General features: G+C 46.6%; 1 protein-coding gene across 8 annotated transcripts in view; it reads left to right on the forward strand.

The window, feature by feature from the left end:
• The window catches only part of ANKRD26 (ankyrin repeat domain containing 26), a 154,984-nt gene that overhangs the window by 44,976 nt on the left and 92,779 nt on the right, over window positions 1-17,229 (forward strand). For all 8 annotated transcript variants that reach the window (XM_077264993.1, XM_077264995.1, XM_077264997.1 and 5 more), the window contains exons 12-13: window positions 12,043-12,104; window positions 13,119-13,215. In XM_077264993.1, coding sequence (XP_077121108.1) covers window positions 12,043-12,104; window positions 13,119-13,215 — 159 coding nt within the window. The remainder of the gene's footprint in view (window positions 1-12,042; window positions 12,105-13,118; window positions 13,216-17,229) is intronic.

A 17,229-nucleotide genomic window follows, 5' to 3' on the forward strand; every position in this document is an offset into this window, starting at 1 on the left:
GCAGCAGACCGGCAGGTAGAATGCATTGCTCGTTCAATTTTCGAGGCAGCAGGGGCATCCCTGGCTCCCGCGTTCGCCTCAGTTTGGGCTGCCAAGGCCATCCTGGCCTGGGCAAAGAATTTACAAGCCTTCCAAGCATCCGCTCCTGAACTGTCGGACCAAGCGGTTCAAATTGCAGTTGTAGCAGATTACATGCTCCATGCAGCTCTGGATTCAGCAAAGGGAGTCGCGGGGATAGCATCAAACGCCATCACGATTCGGCGTATCCTCTGGCTGCGGGAATGGAAAGCGGACGCAGCCTCAAAAAAAGTCCCTCACGCACCTCCCCTACCTCAGTGGGAGACTTTTCGGTGAACAGTTGGATACTATGATATCCAACGCCACAGGGGGTAAGAGTACTTCTCTTCCCCAACTGAAACCTAAACGCACTTACAAGAAGCGTAACCAAACTCGATTCCGATCCTTTCGGAATTCCTCCGGCTGGTCCGTCTCACGTCCAGTACAAAATCGTAACCGTTCCCCACGCAGGGACAACTCACGATCGACGCAAAGGTCGGACAAGACCTGGCAGTCAAAAGCAGGCCAGTCTAAGCCCAGAGGAGGAAAATCTCAGACTTTCTCTTCCTCATGACTCACGGACTCCGGAAGACACCACACCAGTAGGCGGCCGACTTTTGCTCTTTCATCAAGTCTGGCTGCCTATTACAGAAGACAGGTGGGTCATGGAACTAGTGTCTTCCGGATACAAAATAGACTTCACCTCCAACCCACCGGACCGGTTCTTCCTCTCTGTCCCCCCAAAACCGCCAGCCAAGGCTCGAGCCTACCACCAAGCGGTCTCCTCGCTTTATCAATCAGGAGTCATAGTACCGGTACCCACGACCGACCGCTTCCGAGGGTTCTACTCCAATCTGTTCGTAGTTCCCAAGAAGGGAGGCAGCGTACGGCCCATACTAGACCTAAAACAGCTCAACAAATATGTACGGGTCCGTCACTTTCGCATGGAGTCCCTTCGGTCCATCATTGCGTCCATGGAGAAGGGAGAATATCTCGCCTCCATAGACATACAAGACGCATACCTGCATATACCCATTGCACCTGCCCATCAGAGGTTTCTCAGGTTCGCAATAGGCCAGGACCACTAACAATTCATGGCTCTCCCCTTTGGACTCGCCACGGCTCCCAGAGTGTTCACCAAGGTCATGGCAGCAACCATGGACGTCCTGCATTCCAGAGGCATAGTAGTCGTTCCATACCTGGACGATCTACTCATCAAGGCTCCCACCTTCAAGGACTGCGAGCTCAGCGTCTCAATCACAACCGATACTCTCAGTCGCATGGGCTGGTTAATCAACCTACAAAAGTCATCACCAACCCCGAGTCAGTCCCTGACCTTCCTGGGAATGTTATTCAACACCTCCAGGGGTCTAGTGCTCCTTCCCAAGGACAAGGCACTGGCCCTCCGACTAGCAGTTCGCACCCTCCTCCGCAAACCCCCTCGATCTCTCCGTTTTGCCATGAGAGTCCTCGGCAAGATGGCAGCAGCAATAGAAGCCATCCCATTTGCCCAGTTTCACCTCAGACCTCTCCAACTAGCCATTCTCAAGTCCTGGGACAGGAATCCCTTCTCTCTCGACAGGGAGTTCCAGCTAACGTCGTCAACCAGGAGGTCCCTGCACTGGTGGCTCAAGCCAACCTCGCTAGTAAAGGGGAAATCCTTTCTCTCAGGTCAATGGAAGGTTCTGACCACCGACGCGAGTCTGATGGGTTGGGGTGCGGTGCACCTACACCACAGGGCACAGGGCAAGTGGTCCCCAGCGGAAGTGACCATGCCCATCAACATCCTGGAAATTCGTGCCATCCTTCTGGCATTGAGGGCCTTCCATCACTTACTGGCAGCCTCTCACATCAGGATACAGTCGGACAATGCCACGGCCGTGGCATATGTGAATCATCAAGGGGGACCCGCAGTACCCAGGCGATGCGGGAAGTGTCACATATCCTCAGCTGGGCGGAGGACACAGGGTCGGTTCTTTCGGCGGTCCACATTCCGGGTGTGGACAACTGGGAAGCAGACTTCCTCAGCCGACAAGGAATAGACTCGGGAGAGTGGTCTCTCCATCCCGAAATTTTTCAACAGATCTGTCTCTGCTGGGGGACCCCAGATGTGGACCTAATGGCATCCCATTTCAATGCCAAGGTCTCCAACTTCATTGACAGAACACACGATCCGCGGTCGCTCGGAGCAGACGCTCTGGTTCAGGACTGGACCCAGTTCCAGCTTCTGTATATTTTTCCACCTCTCCCCCTGATATCCAGAGTGGTGAGGAAGATCAAACAAGAGGGAGTTCCAACCATCCTCATTGCACCGGACTGGCCCAGACGCACATGGTACGCCGACATCGTACAACTCACAGCAGACGCCCCCTGGCGTCTCCCCGACCGCCACGATCTTCTATCACAGGGGCCGTTCTACCACCAGAACTCAGGGGCTCTCAATTTGACGGCGTGGCCCTTGAGACCTGGGTTCTAACCCAGGCAGGGCTCTCGACAAATGTCATTGCAACCATGATCAGAGCACGGAAACCAGCCTCTGCCAAGATTTATTACCGTACCTGGAAAGCTTTCTTTACCTGGTGCGAATCTCGTGGCCAGATCCCACTCCCTTATTCCCTACCCAAAGTACTTGGTTTTCTCCAATCGGGTCTGGAGGCCAGGCTGTCATTGGGCTCGCTTAAGGGCCAGGTGTCAGCCCTCTCAGTGCTTTTCCAAAAGCGCATTGCTACCAAGCCGCAAGTAAGGACTTTCCTTCAGGGGGTTTCCCGATTGGTTCCCCCCTACAGACGACCACTAGAAACGTGGGACCTCAACCTGGTCCTGACAGCATTGCAGGAACCACCCTTCGAACCCCTTAAGGAGGTCCCGCTCCGCCTTCTTTCCCAGAAGGTGGTTTTCCTGGTGGCAATCACCTCGCTACGCAGGGTGTCTGAACTGACAGCACTCTCCTGCAGACGGCCTTTCCTGGCATTTCACCAGGACAAGGTAGTTCTTCGTACGGTCCCATCCTTCCTTCCGAAGGTTGTGTCCGACTTCCACCTCAATGAGGAAATTTCACTACCATCCCTTTGTCCGGTTCCGGTTCATAGAGTGGAGAAGGCTCTGCATACGCTGGACCTTGTCAGGGCTTTGCGTATATATGTGTCTAGGACTGCGTCCTTCCGGAGGTCTGATTCCCTTTTCCTCCTTCCGGAAGGCGGCCACAAGGGTATGCCAGCTTCCAAAGCTACTCTTGCCAGGTGGATCAAATCCACCATACAAGAGGCATACCGCCTTAAGAATTCTCCTCTTCCAGCCGGTATTACGGCACACTCTACACGGGCGGTAGGGGCCTCCTGGGCCATTCGGCAACAGGCTTCGGCACAACAAGTGTGTAAGGCGGCCACTTGGACTAGCTTACACACGTTTACTAAACACTACAGGGTTCATACCCAGTCCTCAGCGGACGCGAGCCTGGGTAGACGTGTCCTGCAGGCGGCGGTGCCCTAAGTGTACGGGCCTGTCTGCACAATATTCGTCCATTGCTTCCCACCCAGGGACTGCTTTAGGACATCCCATGGTCCTGTGTCCCCCAATGAGGCGACAGAGTAAAGGAGATTTTTGTGTACTCACCGTAAAATCTCTTTCTCTTAGCCTCTAATTGGGGGACACAGCTCCCACCCTGTTGCCCTTTCCGGGCTGTTGTAACTGTTGAGTTCTCATATTGTTTCTTGAGCTCGTACATAGTTGCCTTCTTATAGGCATAATTATGTTATTCGTTTCGTTCCTCCTACTGCTTTTGCACAAAACTGGAGAAGGCTGATGCCGTCCAGGGGTGTATACTGTACAGGAGGAGCCACAGTTAATCTTTTTCAGATTATGCATAGTGTCGCCTCCTAGTGGACAGCAGCATAACACCCATGGTCCTGTGTCCCCCAATTAGAGGCTAAGAGAAAGAGATTTTACAGTGAGTACACAAAAATCTCCTTTTTTCCTTTGTTTTCAGGTTCTTCTTCATTAGGGTAACAGGGTGTAGTTTCCCACCCTGTTTTCCCGTACTTATGTGAAAGGGAGAGCAGTATGGTGTCACCCACATCGCCCACTCTTGGACCCACAAGGCAGAACCTAATCCCCTGTCATCTTTCACAGGTGCTTCAGGGTGATTACCGGTGGCCAGTCCTAGCCTCTTCCCCACCCAACCCCTCTCCTTGGAGAGGGCTGGGAAGAAGACGGTGGTCACCGGTGGTGGCCACTCCCCTTCTTGTAAGGGGTCGACGCGGTCTTCTGCACAATCTGGAAATGGTGCAGGAAGGAGTATATCTCATTCCAGTGACCATCATCAACCTGAGGGCTTCTGAAGGCATCTTCATTGGTGAAGAGGGATCAGGACTCACCTTCCAGGTGTGTTCCCCTTTTTTCCCCCGCAGCAGCACACAACAGGTCTGTGACAGATTACTATCCCTCCAAGTGCCAGCAAAGGTGTCACAGACATTGTGGCGTTAGTACAAAGGGCGATCCTGCACAGAAGCGGCCATTTCTTCCTGGCCAGTCTCAGGCTTTGTAGCCACACACCCCTTTTCTCTCTGGCCGCTCCCCTTCCCGACTTTATTTGGCCATTCTCCACCGGTCTTTTCAAATCGCGCACCCTTTTGTCCCAATAGAAGACCTCACCTCCTTCCCTCTGTCCTGCTTAGACCAGGTGCTTTTCATCCTATCACGGAGTTTCCTCTTCCTGGCTGTACATGCCCCGGCAGGTTAGCCAATCGGACGGGTAATTTCAGTTTCTCACTGACCGGCAGATCAGCCATGCCAACCGCAGTGCATCATACTTGCTGTAACACAGCACAGTCTATGTTCAATCAGGATATGTGCCTCAGCAGTTTGAAGTGCCTGTCTGACACACTCTGATACCTTGCGCTCTCTGCATCAGACCTGCGGACTCCTGCAAAGGGAACACAGCCTGCCACACAGTTCTGCTGGGTCATCGCTGACATCGGGTAGACTCTGCCCTCTCCTTTTCTACTCTCTCCCCCTTTCATAAAGCCCTCCGCAGCAGTATCACCAAGGCTCAAATTATGCCCAACTCTAGAGAGGCTTCCTTTTGCCCTTCTAAGCCTACTATTATTCATTACGCCTGTGCCTTCTGCAAAAAGAAGTGGTCTTCAGGTCAGCCTTCTCCTTTCTGTCCTGCTACCATGTCTGCACCACAGGAGCCCCCCACCACCCGGGACAAGAGCATACCCATTTCTCCGGAGAGGCCTGTTGCCATGTCCCAATATGTCTCTGACCTGACAAAGGTGTCACAGTCCCTGGTCCAGGTCCTAGAGCGACTACCTCACCTGTATGACACCACCAGTGTTCCAAATGCCTCTCACAGTGATTCGAATGCAACAGACCATGACCTTCACAGGGACAGACTGGGTACAAAGTCAAGGAAGCTGGCCTTTTCCAATTCCTCTTCCAGTTCACGGGACTTCTCTGCATCCTCCAGGATACCTTCCTTATCCCTTGCCCACTCTTCGGAGGCAACTTTTGGGACGGATGTGGATTCCCAGTCAGATTCTGAGTCTGATACGGACCAGATCTCTAAATTTCAGGATATGGTCGATAGCCTTATCTTGGCGATTAGCCAAACTCATAATCTGAAAAGAGGACGAAGCCCCTGGCCAGGAGCACTCTGTTTCCTTCAAACGAGTGAAACGTCCATCCCGGACCTTTTCCAACAACCGGGATTTTTATGCAATCATGTCTAAGCACTGGGACCACCCTGAGAAGGGCATCCCGTGAAGGAAGGAAGCAGCTAGACATTCTTTATCCCTTTAGTCCAGACCTTGTTAGTAGATGGACAGAGTCCCCTACTGTTGATCCGCCGGTCTCTCGTCTATCTTCCAAGACAGTTTTGTCTCTGCTGGACGGAGCATCTCTCAAGGACTCTACTGATAAACAGGTTCAATCCATAGCTAAGTCAGCCTTTGAAGCATCCGACACTTCCCTCTGTCCCATTTTTGCCTCCACCTGGGTTGCAACTTCCATGTCTGCTTGGGCAAGAATGCTTCTTCAGGGTATCCTGGCGGCAGCCTCTCCAGATGAGCTGGCCGACTTGGTGACCAGATTGCCCATGCTGGCAAATATCTCCTGACGGCTTCCTTGGATGCGTCCAGTTGTTCCGACGGGCTACCAGCAACATTGTTGCCATACTCCGCATTCTCTGGTTGAAAGCCTGAAATGCGGATACTCCTTCTAAAAAGTTGTTCCTTTCAGCCCTTCTCTCCTTCGAGAACTTCCTCCAAAAAGGACCGCTTTTCTGCCAAAAGGGAAAGAAGGAGGCCATCCTTCAAACCAGTTTCTCAGTAGTGTCCAAAGGGTCGCTCTTCCAAGCCTTCAGGGTCTCGTTCCAACAGGTTCTCCTTGTCACGACGGGTCACCCCCACCCGGGAATCTCTCCAGGGTGGGAGGCCGGCTTTTTCTGTTCCAGGAAGTCTGGTTGTCAGTGGTCAAAGAGAGTGTGACTTAAGTCTACAAATTTGATTTCCCCCCCATCCTTCCAGGAAGACGTTTCTTCCAGTCCCGTCCACCAAGACTCCCGGCTCATGTCGCAGGTATTCTTCAGGCATTCTCCTCACTGCTACGCACAAGAGTAATCGTACCCGTTCCCTTGCACAAGCGCTTTTCAGGGTTCTGCTCCAATCTGTTCTTAGTCCCAAAGAAAGACTGGTCTCTCCGTCCGATTGTGGACCTCAAACGATTGAACCGTCACTTTCGGAACCGTCAGTTCAGGATGGAGTCCCTGCATTTGGTAATTACCTCCATGGAGTCAGGGGAATTTCTCTGCTCAGTGGACATTCAGTATGCTTACCTGAACATTCCTGTTTGTGTTCAGCATCATAGAGATCTTCGATTTGAGATTCAGGAAGACCACTTCCTGAAGATGGGGCACCACGGACGTAGACCTGATGACGTTACAATACCCTAGTAATCCCGTGGTACCAATTCCAGCTGCCTTATCTTTTTCCGCCTCTCCCCTTGATTCCGAGAGCCGAGAAAAAGATAAAGGCGGAAGGGATTCCCGTAATCTTGGTAGCTCCAGACTGGCCCAGAAGGGCCTGGTACTCGGAGCTAGTGAACACGCTCATGGACCCCCCCCCGGAGGCTTCCAGACTAGATCTTCTCTCACAATGCTCCCTCTTCCACCAGAGTTCACAGTCTGAGTGTAACGGCATGGCTGTTGAGGCCGCAGTCCTGAAGGAGGCCGTTTTTTCCCCATCAGATCGTTCAGACCATGATTAGGGCGAGAAAACCAGCATCCTCGCATATCTATCACAGATAACGGAAGGCCTTCTTTCAATGGAGTGAGAACAACAATTTGGTCCCTATGTCTTTTTTTTTTCTTCCTTCCATCCTGGGTTTTCTCCAAGCAGGTCTTGACTCTGGTCTCTCACTCAGGACTCTTAGGGGTCAAGTCTCCGCACTGTCGATTTTTATTTTCAACGAAATCTGGCTTCTCGTCCCCAGGTGAAGACTTTCCTTCAAGGAGTCGCCCACCTGTCACCTCAATATCGTCCTCCGATAGATCCATGGGATCTTAACCTCATTCTTGGCCACACCAGCGTCCTCCCTTTGAACCCATTCAGGACATTCAGTCTTCTCTACTGTCATGGAAGGTTGCCTTTTTAGTTGGCATTACATCCATCAGGAGAGTCTCTGAGTTAGCGGCACCGTCATGCCGTTCCACCTTGTCCTGATGTAAAACAAGGAACGGGGATCTCAGACCTGTTCCTTCCTTCCTGCCTAAGTTTGTTTCTTCATTTCACATTAATGAGGAAACTGTCCGTCCTCTCCACCACTCTTCGGTCCATCCCATGGAGTAGTTCCTTAACAAGCTGGATCTGGTCAGAGCTATCCGAGTCTTATCTTTCAAGGACTGCTTCCTTTCATCACTCTGATGCCCTATTCGTCATCTCTGAAGGTCGTCATAGGGGACTTCCAGCTTCCAAGTCCACTTTTGCCCGTTGGATTCGTTCAGCATTATTGGAGGCATAGGGCGTTCAGGACAAACATCCTCCTAGAGTAGGGCACCTGGAAGGTGGGAGCTTCCTGGGCAGTTTGTCATCAAGCCTCTGCTTTGCAGATTTGTAAGTCTGTGACCTGGTCATCGTTGCACACCTTTGCGAGGTTTTACAGGGTTCATACCCATGCCTCGTCTGATGCAGACCTGGGAAGGAAGGTGCTGTAGGCGGCGGTTGTGCACTGGCTGACCTGAGTCCATTTTCTCTTTGCAATTTTCTTTTTCCCTCCCTTGGGACTGCTTTGGGATGTCCCATGGTTACCTGTGTCCCCCATTGAAGCGGTAAAAGAGGGATTTTTGGTTTTCTGATGATAGCTTCCTGTAATGCTAGCCTTGTGCTCCGGAGATCTCTACTACAAGAATATGATCAAGTCGTGTAAATTCAACATAATTTTCTTTAACCCCTTAATCCCATATGACGTACTATCCCGTCGAGGTGGGGTGGGCCTTAATTCCCACCGACGGGATAGTACGTCATATGCGATCGGCCGCACTCACGGGGGGAGCGCGGCCGATCGCTGACTATCGCAGCTGACATCTGGCACTATGTGCCAGGAGCGGTCACGGACCGCTCCTGGCACATTAACCCCCGGCACACTGCGATCAAACATGATCGCAGTGTTCCGGCGGTATAGGGAAGCATCGCCCAGGGAGGGGGCTCCCTGCGGGCTTCCCTGAGACCCTCGGAGCAACGCGATGTGATCGCGTTGCTCCGAGCGTCTCTTACCTCTTCCTCCTTGCAGGCCCCGGAACAAGATGGCCGCGGGGCTGCATCTGGGTCCTGCAGGGAGGTGGCTTACCAAGCGCCTGCTCGGAGCAGGCGCTGGTAAGCCTGCAGCGCTGTAAGTCAGATCGCTGATCTGACAGTGCTGTGCAAACCGTCAGATCAGCGATCTGTGATGTCCCCCCCGGGACAAAGTAAAAAAAGTAAAAAAAAATACATTTCCACATGTGTAAAAAAAAAAAAAATTCCAAAATAAAGAAAAAAAATATATATATTATTCCCATAAATACATTTCTTTATCTTAATAAAAAAAAAAAATAAGGAAAGTACACATATTTAGTATCGCCGCGTCCGTAACGACCCAACCTATAAAACTGTCCCACTAGTTAACCCCTTCAGTGAACACCGTAAAAAAAAAAAAAACGAGGCAGAAAACAACGCTTTACTATCATAGCGCCGAACAAAAAGTGGAATAACACGTGATCAAAAAGACAGATATAAATAACCATGGTACCGTTGAAAACGTCATCTTGCCCCGCAAAAAACGTGCCGCCATACAGCATCATCAGCAAAAAAATAAAAAAGTTATAGTTTTCAGAATAAAGTGATGCCAAAATAATTATTTTTTCTATAAAATAGTTTTTATCGTATAAAAGCGCCAAAACATTAAAAAAATGATATAAATGAGGTATCGCTGTAATCGTACTGACCCGAAGAATAAAACTGCTTTATCAATTTTACCAAACGTGGAACGGTATAAACGCCCTTTCCCCCCGCCCCCCCAAAAGAAATTCATGAATAGCTGGTTTTTGGTCATTCTGCCTCACAAAAATCGGAATAAAAAGCGATCAAAAAATGTCACATGCCCGAAAATGTTACCAATAAAAACGTCAACTCGTCCCGCAAAAAACAAGACCTCACATGACTCTGTGGACCAAAATATGGAAAAATTATAGGTCTCAAAATGTGGAGACGCAAAAACTTTTTTGCTATAAAAAGCGTCTTTTAGTGTGTGACAGCTGCCAATCATAAAAATCCTCTATAAAAAACGCTATAAAACTAAATCAAACCCCCCTTCATCACCTCCTTAGTTATGGAAAAATAATAAAATTAAAAAAATGTATTTATTTCCATTTTCCCATTAGGATTAGGGTTAGAGCTAAGGTTAGGGCTAGGTTTAGGGTTGGGGCTAAAGTTAGGGTTAGGGCTAAAGTTAGGGTTAGGGTTGGGGCTAAAGTTAGGGTTTGGATTACATTTACAGTTGGGATTAGGGTTGGGATTAGAGTTAGGGGTATGTCAGGGTTAGGGGTGTCGTTAGGGTTACCGTTGGGATTAGGGTTAGGAGTGTGTTTGGATTAGGGTTTCAGTTAGAATTGGGGAGTTTCCACTGTTTAGGCACATCAGGGGCTCTCCAAACGCGACATGGCGGCCGATCTCAATTTCCGCCAATTCTGCGTTGAAAAAGTAAAACAGTGCTCCTTCCCTTCCGAGCTCTCCCTTGCGCCCAAACGGGGGTTTACCCCAACATATGGGGTATCAGCGTACTTGGGACAAATTGGACAACATCTTTTGGGGTCCAAGTTCTCTTGTTACCCTTGGGAAATAAAAATTTGGGGGGCTAAAAATCATTTTTGTGGGAAAAAAAAGATTTTTTATTTGCACGGCTCTGCGTTGTAAACTGTAGTGAAACACTTGGGGGTTCAAAGTTCTCACAACACATCTAGATAAGCTCCTTGGGAGGTCTAGTTTCCAATATGGGGTCACTTGTGGGGGGTTTCTACTGTTTGGGTACATCAGGGGCTCTGCAAATGCAATGTGACGCCTGCAGACCAATCCATCTAAGTCTGCATTCCAAATGGCGCTCCTTCCCTTCCGAGCTCTGTCATGCGCCCAAACGGTGGGTCCCCCCCCACATATGGGGTATCGGCTTACTCAGGACAAATTGGACAACAACTTTTGGGGTCCAATTTATCCTGTTACCCTTGGGAAAATACAAAACTGGGGGCTAAAAAATCTATATTATGAAAAGAAAAATAATTTTTTTTTATTTTCACAGCTTTGCGTTATAAACTGTAGTGAAACACTTGGGGGTTCAAAGCTCTCAAAACAGATCTAGATAAGTTCCTTAGGGGGTCTACTTTCCAAAATGGTGTCACTTGTGGGAGGTTTTAATGTTTAGGCACATTAGGGGCTCTCCAAACACGACATGGTGTCCCATCTCAATTCCAGTCAATTTTGCATTGAAAAGTCAAACGGCGCTCCTTCCCGTCCGAGCTCTGCCATGCGCCCAAACAGTCGTTTACCCCCACATATGGGATATCAGTGTACTCAGGACAAATTGCACAACAACTTTTGGGGTCCAATTTCTTCTCTTACCCTTAGGAAAATAAAAAATTGGGGGCGAAAAGATAATTTTTGTTAAAAAATATGATTTTTTATTTTTATGGCTCTGCATTATAAGACAACAACTTTTGGGGTCCAATTTATCCTGTTACCCTTGGGAAAATACAAAACTGGGGGCTAAAAAATCTATATTATGAAAAGAAAAATAATTTTTTTTTATTTTCACAGCTTTGCGTTATAAACTGTAGTGACCCACTTGTTGGGTCAAAGTGTTCACCACACATCTAGATAAGTTCCTTAAGGGGTCTACTTTCCAAAATGGTGTCACTTGTGGGGGGTTTTAATGTTTAGGCACATTAGGGGCTCTCCAAACGCGACATGGTGTCCTATCTCCATTCCAGTCAATTTTGCATTGAAAAGTCAAATGGCGCTCCTTCCCTTCCGAGCTCTGCCATGTGCCCAAACAGTTTCGCCAAATTTCCGTTTTTTTCACAAATAAACGCAAGTTATATTGAAGAAATTTTACCACTATCATGAAGTACAATATGTCACGAGAAAACAATGTCAGAATCGCCAAGATCCGTTGAAGCGTTCCAGAGTTATAACCTCATAAAGGGACAGTGGTCAGAATTGTAAAAATCGGCCCGGTCATTAACGTGCAAACCACCCTCGGGGCTTAAGGGGTTAATGCCATTCTGTTTTGCCTTTGTATATTTTATACTGATAGAGGCCATCTCTTTATTTGCTGGTGGATTAGTTGGGCAGCAGTTGGAAAGTGGAATTAATTAATTAGCAGTAATATTAGGATTCAGATTCATAAACTTTTACATTGTGGATTATCAAACCTAGTACTGATATATTTTTATGTCTACAGTTGCATTAATGACAGAACTAGGCTTTGAAGATGATGATGTTGAATCACCCTGGGACTCCGAGGTACGGTTGGTATTATAATAAGGATTATATATAAACCAGAGTGATACCTGTTTTTGACATTTGGGCTTGGTTGCTTATTCTGCCATTTACAAGGTACAAATAATACTTAAAGGGAACCTGTTTTCAGGATTTTCCTCAGCAACGAACACACATGGCGATATTCACGCTGTAATATTGATTAAAAGAATTCCAGAAAACTTCAAACCCTGATTTTGTGTAGTCAGTGTTTGAAGTTTTCTTATAATCATAATTTCGTGCATTGGAATGGGACTGTGGCTAGGGTCTTCGTCTCTGCCACGGTCCCTCCGCTGCTCCTGATGTATTTATCATCCTAATGCTTTAAATTTTGAGCTGTTGCCGTCCTAACCGTCCTTTGCGCACATTGATCTCCTGGCAGCCTTCAGTAAAATAGCACCAGTAGCAGCGCATGCACTGATTTAGATATCAGCTTAATGACAGCCGAGATCTCAATCTGCGCATGCGCTACTACCGGATCCATTTTACAGAAGACTGCTAGGAAGTCAGTTTGCACATGTGCTACCTGATTCCTCATAATGGATTTCTTCCCCAGAGGTATTGTTTTAATCAGTATACAGCGCCAATATGGCAATGTGGGTACTTTACTTTGCAAAATCCTGCTGACAGGTTCTCTTTAAGAGCCCCTCTGAGCAGAACGTACAGTGCACCATTTACACTCTATTCATCCATAAACTTTTTCAACATACTAGGTTTAAAAATCCACTGAGAAAGCTTGTGGATGTGCGTGTAAAATAAAGTTAAGTTTATTCCTACTTGCCTCCTAGTAACACATTGCAGACTTATATTACAGTAAATACAGATTGGTACTTAACAACGGACCACAAGCTAAAAATGTGCAAATGCAGCCTAACGTTCACAAACAGCACCCCTCTATAAATGTGATGTATAGTTTTTGTAGTGTCATAATCAAGTTAATTTCATGATGACCCCATAGAAACTGTATACATTTATTTATGTGATATTTTCATCAAATAGTCTGCCTCTGAGAGCCCAAGAAAGCAATCCGCCAGTGATTCCATTCCACCCTCCGTTCAGGCCCATATGCAGTGTATCTCAGAAGCGTCCAATGAAGGTATGGATTTTATTGTAGATACATTTCAGCTGTATCCACTACACAATGTCCATTTTACATGTTTTTAGGGGAAGCTTTGACCTACGGCCATTTTATCAGCAATGGCATTGCACATTGACACTTCTCTCTTTCCCTCTGCTGCCAGTTTTTTTTCCCTTTAATTCTCAATTTCCTTTATTCAGGAGCCATCCTTTTTTATGTCTGACATAGCTGTCAAGCGCTTGTTTTTTAATTTTATCACTCTCCGATGTACATGGGGAAAGTGAGTTCAGTGTGATATGTTTTGGGTTTTTTTGTGTTGTTGATTTTTTTGCTTTGTTTGGTTTTTAACAAATTGCATTTGGGGCCGAACATCATCTGAGAGGGAGCGACAACTTTTACGTTCTTTTTGTTGTTGACTGGAAAACTAAAAACCATTCTTGCATTTATTTTTTTTAGGGTTTATTTGCAAGGCTTTTATTATGAGATGAAGAGGACATATTAAGTATTATAATTTTACAGTACACATGCAAGACCTCTGCTCCATTTACCTCTATCAGATTGACAGAACAGCTATCTTTTAGTTTCTAGGAATTGAGTGGATCAGTTGTAATGCATGCACACGAACAATCCATTCAAACAGGGAACTTGGCAACCCCATTTTCAGGGTTTTGACAGTAAGTAGTCTCCCATCTGTCATAGATTTATCTACCTTTTGATTGGTGGTAAAACATACTTTAAGGCTATGCGCACACGTTGCGGATTAGGCTTAGGAATTTTTGGTGCGGATTCTGCATCTCTTGGCAGAAAATGCAGGTGCAGATTTGCTGCAGATTTACTGCGGATGTTTTGTGGATTTACTGCGTTTTTTACCCCTTTGGATTTCTATAATGGAATGGATGCAAAAACGCTGCAGATCCACAAAAAAGAAGTGACATGCTCCTTCTTTTAATCCGCTGCGTTTCCGCACAGAATTTTCTGCACCATTAGCACAGCGGGTTTTTTTTCTCATTGATTTACATTGTACTGTAAATCACTTGCGGATCTGCAGCGTTTCTGCGCGGAAAAAAATGCTGCGGATCCGCAGGAAATCCGCAACGTGTGCACATAGCCTAAAAGCCTTTGAGAAAAGAGCCGCACTAGACACTAGTAGTAAAGGTGGGTCCTCTGCAACTTCTCTCTGCCCACTGCCATAATTTCCTATACACGCATGCAGGGAGAGCCCTATCATTCAAGGGGTTTGGGTGGGAGAAGCCACCAATCATGAGGCTTTTTTTGACTATTCTCTTGTGCGGCTTTTAAAGTATATTTTCTGTGAAATACCACAGCCTTTCATAGTCAAACATATATAGCTATAATCATGTAGCCAGTGTCTCCTACATGTTCCCATGGATCGGTCAGCATTTATCCCCTGTCTGGTTCTCTTTAGTCCAACAAATATTGAACAAAATCTACTCTGTGTCCAAGAAGGTCAGCCATGTTTTCTTTCCCCTTCTTGTATCCTTGCTTTATAGTGAGTGAGTCAGCAGGATTTCATCCCCTTAATTACTTTTATGAGCATGTAGCTCTAAGACAAGTCAAGCAATATTTTACATGGTTGTACTGTTCCTCCATTACTGACAAATCAGCATTTGAATCGATATGAACAAGAGGCTGTAGATCAGAAGCCTCTGTCTCTCCAGCTCTATTTCCTAGCTCCTCCTGCTTAACAGCCTCTAAGCTTGTGACTTCAGGCAAAGGAGCAGTCAGTCAAACATATGAAGGCTGCTGGGTGGCGAATAGAGCTGGATTGAAAACATTTTAAGATCTTACAATAAACTATTTAGCCTCATTTGCACTTGAAAAAGCTGATTTCATATTTCAATATTTTTGGGTGGGGAATCCTGCTGATAAATTCCCTTTTAGGACACCTGGCTGGAGCAGGAGCCTCCCCCACCTGCAATAGGACAAAAAGATCAAAAAGCCTCTCCTGTTTAGCTAATCACCCTTTCTCCAGCCAAAAATGGAACAGTTCAGGAGAAGATTTATCCCTATTTGTTTGCATAATTTTGACAAAACTGTTGCAGTAACATGCAGAAAATCTGTAGATTGACACAAAGAACAAGTTTCGTTCTTCTTTACCTTTCCTATTTACCAGGTTGATTATTCTTTTAACCCCTTAACGACCGCCGATACGCTTATTAACAGAGGCAGTTAAGGGTATATATTCCTCAGCGCCGCTTTCCTTCCACATTGCTTCAGTTCTCGTGAAGCACCTGAAGGGTTAATAAACTTCTTGAATGTGGTTTTGAGCACCTTGAGGGGTGCAGTTTTTAGAATGGTGTCACTTTGGGGTATTTCCTGTCACACAGGGCCCCTCAGTCACTTCAAATGTGATGTGGTCCATGATAAAAAATTGTTTTGTAAATTTTGTTGGAAAAATGAGAAATCACTGGTCAATTTTTAACCCTTATAACTTCCTAACAAAAAAAAAGTTTCCAAAATTGTGCTGATGTAAAGTAGACATGTGGGGAATGTTATTTATTAACTATTTTGTGTGACATATCTCTCTGATTTCAGGGCATGAAAATTAAAAGTTTTGGTCAAAAATTGCTCAATTTTCAAAATTTGTGCCAAATGTACGTTTTTGTTTTTTTTACACAAATCCAATCATATCAAAGAAATTCTACCACTATCATGAAGTACAATAAGTCATGAAAAGAGTGAATATAAAAGCTATCACCTGCGCTAGGAAGGTGCGTTGGTAGATGAAATATGTAAATATATGGACACAGGAAAAATAGATACTCCCAGCTCCAATAATCAGGGAGCAATGCAGCCGAACAAATACTTAGTACAAAAGCACTTACTGCGTGAATCTGTAATGGTGCCGGAGCGTAGTTGGAGCTTATCCCGGGAGGTGTCCAATGTTCGGTCCCGTAGTTAGGTGGAGCAGGGGAGAGAGAATAAAGTGGGGGCTTTCGCCCGCTAAGTATCTCCTTGCTGATCACAGGGGGGGTTAGACCAAAGTCATGAAAAGACAATCTCAGAATCTCTGGGATACTTTGACACGTTCCAGAGTTATTACCACAAAGTGTCACTTGTCAGAGTTGTAAAATTTGGCTTGGTCATTAAGTTCAAAATTGGCTCAGTCACTAAGGGGTTAATTTGCAGATAACAGGTTGCTGTAACCAATACCCATATACTGCAAGTAGCATCTTGACAAAAAGTCGAAAGAAAAAAGTTCTAGAATTCCCTACAATTATCTTTTCTCCTTCGTTTCATTGGGGGACACAGACCGTGGGTGTATGCTGCTGCCACTAGGAGGCTGACACTAAGGCTGTATGCACACGTTGCAGATTTTTCGCGTTAAAAACGCAAAAAAAAGCGTACATTATGCATCCCATCATTTAGAATGCATTCCGCAATTTTTGTGCACATGTGTTTTTTTGCGGAAAAAAACGCATCGCAGTAAAAAACGCAGCATGTTCATTAATTTTACGGTTTTTCTGCGGATTTCCCACTATATTATTGCATTGGGAACCTCCGGAAAAATCCGCAAAAAAAGCGCACCAAAAACGTGGTAAAAATGCAGTAAAAACGCGAAAAAAACGCATGCGGATTTCTTGCACAAAATGTCCAGTTTTGCGCAGGAAATTTCTGCAAGAAATCCTGAACGTGTGCACATAGCCTAAAATGACGCATTGCAACAGATCTGAAAAGACGGAAGTGTGAAAGAGGCCTAAGTGATACAAAGAAAGTTCGCTCCTCCCCTGCAGTATACACCCTCCTGCTGACTCTCAGCTAACCAGTTCTTGCTTAGTGTCTGTAGGAGGCACACGGAAGGGTCTGCTATTCAGACCCAAAACTCTTTCTTATTTTATTTTTACCTTTTACATTTTTTATCTTATTTTTTCCACGGACGAATGGGGCGACGGATCCTTTCAAGGTTCCGATCTCCCAAAACCATCAACAGGCGAGCTGGAGAGTGTCGCCTCTCCGTATCCTTTCCTGCGACGTGCCACGCCTGGACTGATTCTTAGGGGCGACGGGCCT

Source organism: Ranitomeya variabilis, chromosome 5 (assembly GCF_051348905.1).
Source record: "Ranitomeya variabilis isolate aRanVar5 chromosome 5, aRanVar5.hap1, whole genome shotgun sequence".
NCBI lineage: Eukaryota > Metazoa > Chordata > Amphibia > Anura > Dendrobatidae > Ranitomeya > Ranitomeya variabilis.